This window comes from Nelumbo lutea, chromosome 3 (genome assembly GCF_056320005.1).
Source record: "Nelumbo lutea isolate HS-2025 chromosome 3, American lotus-T2T, whole genome shotgun sequence".
Lineage (NCBI taxonomy): Eukaryota > Viridiplantae > Streptophyta > Magnoliopsida > Proteales > Nelumbonaceae > Nelumbo > Nelumbo lutea.
The window spans coordinates 53,043,267-53,055,099 of NC_142686.1; the positions used below are offsets into that span (position 1 = coordinate 53,043,267).

The 11,833-nt window shown below is 38.6% G+C and overlaps 2 protein-coding genes across 2 annotated transcripts; both read right to left on the reverse strand.

Moving 5' to 3' along the window:
* Positions 1-3,629: 3,629 nt before the first annotated feature.
* On the reverse strand, positions 3,630-4,073 carry LOC148864988 (uncharacterized). The gene has a single exon (XM_088976345.1). The coding sequence runs from the start codon at positions 4,071-4,073 to the stop codon at positions 3,630-3,632; it is 444 nt and encodes a 147-aa protein (XP_088832471.1).
* Positions 4,074-6,521: 2,448 nt separating this feature from the next.
* LOC148864989 (11S globulin seed storage protein Ana o 2.0101-like) lies at positions 6,522-8,680 on the reverse strand. Its single transcript, XM_088975585.1, has 4 exons — positions 8,294-8,680; positions 7,902-8,170; positions 7,210-7,770; positions 6,522-7,033 (listed from the first exon to the last, which is right to left on the reverse strand). Exons 1-4 carry the CDS (start codon positions 8,631-8,633, stop codon positions 6,647-6,649), a joined length of 1,557 nt encoding a protein of 518 aa, XP_088831711.1. The 5' UTR covers positions 8,634-8,680; the 3' UTR covers positions 6,522-6,646.
* Positions 8,681-11,833: the final 3,153 nt, after the last annotated feature.

Sequence of the window (11,833 nt, forward strand, 5' to 3'; positions counted from 1 at the left end):
CATAATCCTATTTGTAAAATATTCACAAATTATATTATTTTTATGTGATTGCCTTGAGGTGGGGACAATTTCAGGATTCCCCATCTCTAATGGGAATGGGTGCCTCTCCTCTAACCTGCCCCGCCACTGGGGATCGGGTAGCACATCTCGTGCATCACATGGGACCCCGCTAGTTATAATTACTTTTGTACTTTTGATAATTTTTTAAAAGTTATATAACATGATTTTGTTATTTAATCTTTTTTTTGTTCTTGAAATAATATAAAAGATATGATTTATTTACTAATATTTTGATATTTAAAGTATTTAAAGATTAGTTGTTTACAATATTATTTAATTATTTAAATAATACCATTATTTAAAATTACAAAATATTATTTATTTATTAAATTTAGTAATCCATGAAATTATAATTTATACTATTCTTTCATAATTTTGTTTTTGATTCTATAAAATATAAAATTGTTATTAATTCAAAAGTTATGAAATCTATAATAATTATTATTATTCTACTCTTTTTTTTTTTAATTTTTACATAATTTTGTTATTTTAACTATTTAAAATTTAGCTATGTTAAATTTTTCATTATTTTGATATTTAAATAATATGTAAAATATTTAATCTTTTTATTTAATTTAAAGTTATTATGTAATTTTAAATATTTTGTTAAATAATTATTTATCCATTTTTAATATTTTGTTATTTAAATGTTATTTATTTTTTTTAAATATTATTTATTTATTACATTGAATAATCCATAAAATTATAATTTATATTGTTATATTATTAAACCTATTATAATTACATTTTGTGTTTTTAATAAATATTTTAAAGTTATTACATAATTTTATTATAATATTTAAATAATTGTTAAATGTTTTAATTAAAACTTTCTTTAGATAGATATAGATGAAAAGTGAGGAAAATGATAAATAGGAATTAGAGATAATTTAGAAGATAAATAGGAGTTTGGGAGAGATAGAGATAATTTAGGAGCAAGTGAGGGATAGTTAGTTTCCTAGTGCTTCTAGAGGGAATCTTGCACCCTCTAGAATTACTCGGTATGGGTAATGGAGCAAGGAGAGGGCTGCTGACATGGCAAACTCTACTTTAGTATGTGTGTGTGTGTGTGTGTGTGTGTGTGATGTAATCTCCAATTAAGAGAAGAAAATTTTGCATCAGTTTTTTATATGTAAAATTTCTACTACCATTGGCAACAAATGATCAAAAATGTAAATTTTGCAGCAAGAGGCAAGATTGCAAATTAATGATAGTTATAAACAAACATATGCAAATCTGAACCAGATACAATTAATATCCAGTTTAGATTTGCATGTCAAAGAAACAAATAGTGCAAGGTTGAAAAATACAAATGCAAAAAGTGCTTCCCTTATGGAAGAATCAAATCAAATTTATTAGTAATTGATAGTTTATATTACAAAACCAGCAAAGGTAATCGGAATCGGACCATACAACAATTTGATATTAGTAATCATAATGAATAAAACTATGTCAAACTCATTGGAATCAGCTTAAAGAATACTCTGCCATTCCACTGTGTAGGCCTCGAGGGCCACATCTTCTGTTTAGTAACCGAACCAAATGTTGTTAGCAGTAGCTAAGCGTCCAGCCATCTTGAAAACAAGGGATAAAACTAAGGGTAAATTACATATAGGTATCCTGTACTTTGATGTTAGTGACAGATAGGTATCCTGAACTTTTAATTGCAACATTCAAGTGCCTTGAACTCCCAAAAATAGGCACTTGGGTCCATCTGTTAGTATTCCGTCAGTTAAACATTATATAATGTCAAAAATACCCTTCTTGTGTATTTTTAAGATCATTCTACAGATTTAGTGAGTGAAATCATCACTAAAGAATGCCGTCATCGGAAAATTTGAATATGTTATTTGCTGTCCATGTGAGAATGTCATCGGGGCAACATTCAATTACCTAAGAATGATCTAAAAAATACACGAAAAGAGTATTTTTTGCATTATGTAATGTTTAACTGTCGGTATACTAACAGATGGACGTATATGTCTATTTTTGAAAGTTCAGGATACTCAAGTGTTGCAATTGAAAGTTCAGAATACGTATTTGTCACTATCCCCAAAGTACAGGGTGCCTATCTATAATTTACTCTAAAACTAATTATTCCTTGTTGAAGGATGGGATTACTAATGATTGAAGGGAGCCTCATCCATTGAAACAAAACTTTGTGACTAACTGGTCTCCACCATAAGGGGTGATTCTTCAGAACATGACCAAAATGGTGAGAGTGATAGAAACATATTTGGACAAGGCAATGTTACCATGTTTGCTCACCATTTATTGCAGAGGTGTAGTCCCTCGCTCTATTGGAAAAGCAGGTGTATTGTGCAGTAGTCCATTACAATTTTTAGGTGAGAGAAGGTAGAGTCGCCAAGCCCATCTAGACAACCAGAGTGGAATCAAGATCGGCTGTATAGTCTGCTACAAAAAGTGGATCAGTACTTCCCTTCCTTGAGTGCCCTATTAGAAACCGAACATTATTTGCAACACCACGATGGGTCAACGAGATTCTCAGCTCTGCTGCTATCCTTGAGGCAGCAATGATAATACATGAATAAATAATAAAGACAGAGATCAAATTTGCATTCTCACTAACAGTTTCAATTCCTTTAGGAGAGACAATCTTACTCTAGTGTACCTGGAACCAAGGTTCTAAACGCCGGCCTGTGTTGGTATAATTTTTTAAGTTTTATTTATTTATTTTTTAAATTGGCTCAGAGGGATCGGTTTCAGGTTCGATTACCCTCTGAACCGGTGGCTGACCCGATACAACCCCTAGAGGGGCGTATCCATAAGCCATCGGTACGATACGTATCAGCCAATATGGGCTGATACGGGCTGATACGTATCGATACTTTGAACCTTACCTAGAACAACAGTTATTTGAATCCCTTGTTGTTGCAAAAAAATCCATTTCTTCTCCACCCCTTCCAAATACATATAATTAATAAACCCACACAAAATTTCAGAGGACACCCTCTCCGAGAATTCATAGTATTTCCAAACTAAGGCCATATTTGGGAGTGCTTAAAGATAAGTGTTTATTTAAAATAAGTATTTATTTGGGCCATTAAGCACTTATTGGTATTTGAGAAATAAGCCTAAAATAACTATTTATTTTAAAAATAAGAACTTATTTTCTAAGCCCAAATTTCCAACTTTTTTTCAAGTGCTTATACAATAAACAATTAAACACACTCAATTTTTACTTTCAAAATTATCTCTAATTGAATTTTAAAATACCACATAAAATTATCCCTAGTTGAACTTTATAAAAGTACTTTTATGAAAGCACTTTTACGAAAGCATTTTAACAAAAGCACTTTTATGAATGCACTTTTACGAAAGCACTTTTATAAAAGTACTTTTATGAAAGCATTTTTACAAAATCACTTTTATAGAAGTACTTTTATGAAAGCACTTTTACGAAAGTACTTTTATGAAAGCACTTTATAAAAGTACCTTAAAAGTGCTTTCATAAAAATACTTTCGTAAAAGTGTTTTCATAAATATACTTTCATAAAAGTGCTTTCATAAAAGTATTTTCATAAAAATGATACGATAATCCTAGAACACTAGCGGGCTGCTTGCTGATCCCCACGAACGACTCCAACACCATGCTCAGTGGGGAACTTGAGGATGAGGTTGTAGGAGGATATGGATGCCTTGAGTGCATGGAGGGTCGGCCTCTCGATGATGGCATTGTAGAGGGAGTCGATCCTTACGATCAGGAACTCATTTATCCTCATCACTTGCCGAAGCCCTGTCCTTACTGTGATAGGTAGGGTAATCCTTCCCTCCGGCCAAACTACGTTGCTGGAGAAGCCAACGAGGGGGACGTCGGCTAGCTGAAGGCACTCAGGCACCAGTTTCATTTTCTCAAATGCGTCATAGAAGAGGATGTCGGCCAAAGAGCCACTGTCAACTAGTATCCTCTTTACCATAAAGTTCGTTATGAAGACCGAGACTACGAGCGCGTTATCATGGGGGACGATAACCCCCTTTAAGTCCTCGTCCATGAAGGTGAGGTCTTGTTGTTGCTTCGGCTTTTTGGGAGCCGTCCCCTAGATGTTCAGTTGCCAGGCGTAAGCCTTGCGAGCCGAGGACAAGGCTCCACCCGAGTTCAAGCTCTCGGCTATGACGTTGATGACGCTAGCTAGTTGTTGTTGATGGTGCTGCTGCTACTGTTGCTGGTATCTCGTTATTCAACTTGCAGCATTCCTCGGTGTTGTGGCCGGTGCCAAGAAAGGCCACGATCAAAGACCACCAAACCTCCTCTCGAATGGCTTAAACAAAACCACCCTATAAACAACTCACAACAGCTAAGAACCACGACCAACAAAACATGTAAGTCTTAGAAAGACCCCCTACTTAGTCACAATTTTCCCGCCTCAACCTCTTCCGCCCCTCCCTCTGGAGCCTCGTACCCCATGGGAAGGGGTCTACCAACTTTACATCATAACAATCAACTAGAAGTTTGGATTTCTTTCTTCTAAAAGGGAATCCCACCAGATTAAAAGAGCAGTCTGACCAAGAGAAGTTAGTCTCTCAATCAAAGTCTAACAAAATACTGGGAACATCCCGTGAATTATTCAACTTGGCTTCGTTGGTAAATTTATGCCTCATTGGCTTTTGAGTAAGTCACTTACCCGGGTAAATGCACTTACCTGGGGAACTGTTTCTCAGGAAAGACTTATTCGGATAAGTACATTTACCCATGTTCTTCTATTTCCCATGTAAATAAGGCAATGACCATCTTAGCCATAAAAGTTCCATTATTAAAATGGGCATTTTTATTACATCCAAGTATAGGCAATGACCACCTAAGAGATAAGTATCACTTACCCAGGAAAATAAACTTTCACTAGTTCCCACATAACTCTGAAAAATGAACATGGGTTTTTTGAACAATGGAAATCAAATATACCATTAACCAACCTCCCCCTCTCAAAATCCAAAAAAAAAAAAAAAAAGAAGAACGCCCTATAGGGCATTCCACATAGAGGTATCTAATGCCCCCCACCACCAGCTCTAAGGATTTAAGGATATCTTTCACTACCCTACTCCAGACCAGCAAACGAAGGGCTTTGAAAGCAGAAGATTCTAATCCACCATTTTCCAAATTCGTTCGCTTGTCTCACCGAACAACCTAGTTGGGACCAACACAATAGCGAGACTTGCATGTCATTAAGCGAGGATAAATCGAAAAATAGGGACCCGCTAGCTTCTTCCTTGGATGCAAAGACGATGAGCCACTTATTCCCGTCCAACCTTCTCACCGCCGGCTTCTGCAGGTTCCTCCATCGCAAGGAAGACCAGGTTTCGACCTCTTCGTTGGAAGGGGTGTCACCAGAGAATCGAAGAACCAAACACCTTCGTAGGAACCTCTCACGTTCTTGGACCTCGTCTTCCTCCATGAAGACCTTAATCAAACCTTTCTGCACTCACACCGCCGTGGCACCTTCCTCGAAAATGCCTAGTTCCGCCATCGCCTTATTTACATACCGGTTGTTTCGGGAGGGATTGGGGAAAATAACCACCCCTAATTTAACTATCAACTTCATTTTGTGCCACCCTCGTCCCCCCTCCCCCTCCTTTTAACATTCTGTCAGTCGAGAAAATAAGTAGTCACTTTTACTTAACAGGTGGATAATCTCACTGCACTAGATTTAGTGATATTGTGCTACTTAAGACTGTTTGGTGGCAATGCAAATAAACTTGTATGGCAGTGATGATTTGAATGTAACTTCTAACCTATTAGCTTATTTTGTTTGATTGCAGTACAAATAAAATAAATTAAGACATGAAGCAGATGCATCTCCTTGCGATCATATTAAAACGTTTTAATTATAAATAAAAAATCATCAAATAATATATATATATATATATATATATATAGGTTTTTAGAATAGGAGTCGTTTCCCAATTGAGAATTCCCGGCCCCTCCCTCTGAAATAAAATCTCATTTTTTATTCTAATTCCCTGTCTCAACCAAACAGACAATATGGGAATAGACCACTCCCATTTTGATTCCAATTCCGGCTATAAAGTAAACGGACCCTAATGACTCACTCATTCTCACCCCTACCCCATTAGCTTTGAGGGGCCCGAATCCGCTAATCTAAAGTTGACCCTTTAACAACTTGAACTTTCAAAAATCCAAATTCAACAGGCATATTTGTTCTGTTTTACGTGTTGATGCAACTCATATCAATTGGGTGTAGTAGAGACAAAGCAGAAGCGTTAACAACCCAACAAAAGTCAGTTTTTCTACATTAATTCTTTCTCTTATTGCTCGCCTTAGGGCCCAATTGCATCCAAGTTGAGAGTTCGATTTGGATGGTTTTTTCTTAATTGGCTTTTCGGAATTTTCATCGAACATAGCTTCTATTTCTTTTATGGAGCCTATACCTTGCAACGCCATAAACCAATGCAGGAAAGCCATCTGGAAGGGACACTGAATCCCATGTTCAAAGTTGAGGAATTTGTACTTTATTTATTATGGTTCTTAACATAATTAAAGCTCACGCACAGGGCCGGCTTATATTATTCCTAACCTACCTGCCTTTTGTTGGACAGTTGGACTCTTATTTCACATCAAATTAGCCGAACTCGACCTTGAAGACAAGACCCGTGTTTCCTGTCTATTGAACTTCAACCTCCTAGCTTCCTCTCTGGAAATCTGGTATGAGTTGGTGAGGACCTCTTCAGGCATGGCACGAATGACTGAATTTCTCCCGGCAAAAGTGCTTACCATTGCATTGTCGTTGGTCTTGAATGATACCCATTCGAACCCCTTCTCTCCAGCTTCTATAGCTATGGCAAAGTTTTGTGGAAGGATCAAGAGTTGATCACGACGAAGCTGGCCATTGTAGACTGCTTGTCCAGAGTTATCAACAACTTGAACCCGAGCATCTCCACTAAGAACATAGATGATGCCGTGTGCATTGATGTTCCAGTGAGGGGACAACATAGCATTCTGTGCAAATTATAGATCGAGGCCACAATTATATAAATTCAACAATTAATTAATGCAACAAAGAAGAAGAGAAACACACATACAAAGATACGAGAGACTGATCAGTAAGGAGAGAGAGAGAAAGAGAGAGAAAGAGAGAGGGAGAGAGAGAGAGAGAGAGAGAAGCTTATTGTAACCTGGTAGAGAGTTCCTCTCTCAGCACTGAGTTGGAGGGTCTGCAGAATTGGGAGGCTTTGACTATTGAGGATGGTGACGCGTCCTCCATATGGACTGTAGAAATCAGCATGCTTGGGTTTTTCAATGTTCTGTCTAAATCTCATGTTGCAAATCGCCTCCTCTACACCATTTGCACCCATTTGTTGTTCCTGCTCATATTCTTCGTCCTCTTCGCTAGAAGTTGGCATAATCATCCGAAGCTCTTTCTCAACATTAACAATTCCTCCCCTCTGATCATTTTCACCTTGTAGCTTTCTTGCCGTCTCCGTGCTTACACCGAAAGCTTGGGCCAACGTCTCAGTGTCAAAACCGCTGAAGATGTTAGCAGAGTTCTCTTGTCTGGCCTTCTGATCATGTTGGTATGACGACTTGCCTCCTTTTTGTTGTTGTCTTTGTTCTTGTGAAGAGCTCTGCTGCCCAGCCTTCTCACGCCTGGAGAAGGATTCACCACCTTGTTGTTGCTGCTGTTGCTGCTGCTCTTCTTCTTGTTGTTGTTGTGAGTTACCAGCAAGGTAAAATTGCTAAACATACACATCAAATGGTCAGTTGTAAGCAAATGATATTATTCTACTTTTTTTTATTATTTGTTTTTTGGATGAATAAGCAACCAATTTATGATTATAAGGCTGAATGAATGAGTTAGAATTTTTACTCTTTTTCTATCATCAAGCCGGTCGATGCTGTTGGCAATGTCAAAGATGCTAACAGCAACAAGGGGTGCATCGCCATTGTTGTACATCCAATGTGGAACCCCGTCTGGCACAGCAATCATGTCTCCTTGTTTCACGAATCTGATCTTCTGATGCTGATCCTGGAATCTCCGGCTTCTGTTTTCTTCTTCTTCTTCGGAATGTTGAGATTGCAGGAAGGATTGATATGTTTCGGGGCAACCAGGAATGGATAACCCTAAAACTCCCTTCCCTGTGCATGGATCAGAGGCTCATTAGTCACAGCACATGCATGTATGGATTCGAAACTGGAATATATAGTAACGAATGAAGATGCATGGTTTTAGATCAGCAGGAAGAGAAGGAGATAGCTTGCCTTCAACAATATATATGAGCCTGTGTGCATTGTAATACGAGGGCAAAGAGAGGCCCCTGGGTTGGATAGTAACACGAGAAGCAGCAACACCCGCACACTGAAATTGGTTGTTGTTTTCGTCCCATTCCTCAACGAAACCAGCCTCGGCCTCTCTCCGGCGAGAAGGTTCGAGGGCGTCCAAGTTGTCGACCTGGCACCTGTTTTGTTCTCCGCCCCGGAAGCGGCGGTGTGTTGGGGGATGGCCTTGCCATTGTCGCTGCCAGGTCTGAGCTAAACAAACATGACACAATACAAGAAGGCAAAGGCAAAGACAAATAGAAAACAGAGAAGACTTGGCCATTGTGTACAAGTTGTTGAGACGGGAAAGAGATGAATTGAGGTGAAGCGGCGAGAGGAATGGTTGGGTATTTATAGTGGGAATAAATGGATTAGTGTTTGACACCTTTCAGGTGATCACAGTGAGGCTGTTCAGGCACTCACCACACCATGCATGTCGTCACTACAGTATTGTGTGAACACATAGTAATAAATTTGATCAGGGCAGGTTCTAGGTGGCGATGTCCTTCAAGCAAGTGTAACCCACTCAGCTTGAACCTTGAGAAAGTCATTGGACTATTTCACCCTGATTCTCTTTATACAATAATGCAAAAATCCCTTTGAACATTGGCTTTTTATGGATTATTCGGAAAGTAATTTTATTGCTGTCCACAGCAACAAAATAAGAAAACATGTATTTTAATTGCTGTCCGCAGCAACAAAATATTCTCATAGATCATAATAAATAATTAATAAGAAGATAAGTTGTTTTATGAAAAACACTTCTCTGCACCTTTTGCACTCTCATAGTGAAAATATGAACTAATATAGAGGTTGAAGCTCCACCTATTAAACCTTGCCGCCCCAACTATATCGGGTTAGCTACATGAATTGTTAATTTTTTTTTTTTTGTAATTAAAATGCTCGTGTGATGTTCATTAAAATTGGTTAATGTGCAAAAATGGCAGCATCACATTTTTTATTTTTATCAGAACCTATTTTGGAAATATATAGCTCAAGCTAAATGGAAGTGTGTAACTACTTAAAACAAAAACATAGAGTTTGAAGAAAAGCCCAAGTGATCCTTACGGTTGGGCTGGTTGATATATTTATAATAACTTAATTTACAGGGAGTTTAAAAGATAAGTTTACAAAGAGATATACATAACAAGTAGGAGTGTGCTACGGCGTATATAAGATGTGATAGGTGTCACAATCGCTGAGTGGATCACTTGGACTCTTCTGTTCGCCCCTCCAAGCTGAGATGGGCGTCACGAACAGGCTGGTTGGACTCCATGGGCCATGCCTTCCAACGTCTCGGCCCTCGAGTTGATGACCTTGAAACAATATGTTTGTTTACTGGTGGTCAAGTCGAGTCGCTTTGCCTTGGCAAAGAAGATAAATTTCTGAGTTGTCCTATTATCCACCAAGGCTTAAGTTAGCCTCCCAGTGAAGGTGATGTCTACCTATTTAAATCCCTTGTGGGCTTTCCTAAGCCATGTAGATGGACTTATATTTTTACCATAGCATTTATGAGTAGTAAAGCACCTACTCATGGCAACGAGGGCATTGACTTTCTTTAACATGGGACAGTTGTTGGTTTAATGCATTTCATTCTTCCTTCCTTGTTACTGATTAACTAGACTATTTGGGCTGGCTACTTTTCGAATGGGAGTCAATTATGACTCTCCCCGACTCAAGCCATTGGAATGGGGGCTACTAGGCTAGTGGTCTGCTTCATCAAGCTTCTTTAAGTCAACATGTTGCTCTGCCACAGTCCACGAAGTTGAGAAGTTGAACAAGAGATCCTTGTCAAACACGTTGGAGATCTCAAGCATCAAGCTAACAATTATTGGACGTAGTCATGCAACGAACCTTCGGGCTTTAAATTCTTCATTTTCTTCCAATCAAGGTACTCAATGTTCTCAGGGTAAAATTGTCACTTGATCTCACACTTGAAATCAGCCCAAGTGGTGAGGGTACGTGTGTTGTGCTCAATGTCCTAACAACTCTTACACGACCATAACATTGCAATATTATTTAAATACATGGAGGGTATACATACCTGAATTTGGTCATCATGGAGGCCAGTTGTAGAAAAATACTGCTTAAGTTGCAACAAGAAGTTGTCAAGCTCTCAAGTGTCTCAAGCACCCGAGTATGGCATCGGTTATCGTATCTTAACATGTGTAGGACTTGGAGTAGACAAGGGGCCAGCAAAGTTGGCCATTACCCTTTTTATTGAGTGTTAACTTTCACCACTTATCTCGTCTAATTGTGCTTGTAAACAACACCATACATTAAAGGCTACTTTGGGAGGAACTAGCTACTCAATGTTGCAGCGTGTCATGAATCTCCCTCAGGACTCCATTGAAAAGGCTTTCTATTTCCACCTACAATTACCTCGCAACGCAAGACATGTATGTCCATGCATTCCATCTGATCGATTGATTTATGTTGCTTGTTTGTTTTGGTTATACGGCCCTTTGGGGAGTGGCTCTTGGAGGATTCATCAATTGGAGCCTCATCGCTTATCGGTGTCGTGGGCTTGGGACAACAGATGTAGTATCTTGTCGGAAATGTCGGAGTTTCTCTTCCATGCCTCATGCTAGTTGAGGGATGATCAGCAAGGTCCAAGGGGGTTGAGGAGTTCCTGCTCTAATACCAACTATCACGGTGCTAGTCATCAAGGCCCCGTGTGGCACCCAAATGTGTCAAGTAAGCCTAATCGACAAATCAACAACACAAGAAAATGCAAAAAAAATGGCACACAAATTAGTCAAAAGGCTCTTTGTATGTCACTTGCAATGGCAAGCATAAGTACACAAATTCGTGTCGAAAGGACCTCATGTGTAACCTTTACACGTTCTGAAATCCTCTCAACTACCTACCTCCCCTCATATAGTAACTTTAACTTTTGGGGGAGAGACAAAAGGATACATCAAGGATGTTGAAAAATTATATTAATAATTAAAAAAATGCCATTGACATTTCCCCCATAAGAATTACATGCATAGCCCCACCGAAGACATAAACAACAAGCTGTAGGCACGATGGAGAGCACTTGATGGCGAGGTGAAGAGTTCACTTGTGACACTAAGCCATTCTCAAGCATTGTCCTTCCCATCCTAAATGTAACTCCAAGGAATTTCCCAAATTCCACCCTTTTTTTAATGAAACTAGGGTTATGATCATTAAGTTCTTCCCTGATATCCACAATAGGTCTGAGATCATAAGCCCTCTACGTTCAAGATCAGGGTTCCTTTTGGACCAGACTGGTATCTCATCAGAACTTTTCATCATTGACGATTCCGCACAAACACTAAATTATTATAATCTGTTTGTAAGCTCACATCACCTCCAACCATCAAACTAACTATGGCTGCATCATAAGCAATTAACTTCTGAATCGTAACCACTACATCTTCACAAAAGACCACTTGCAAGTGATTATTAATTCATCTTGCTTGAAAATTCCTTCACACAAGCCCATATGATTGTGCA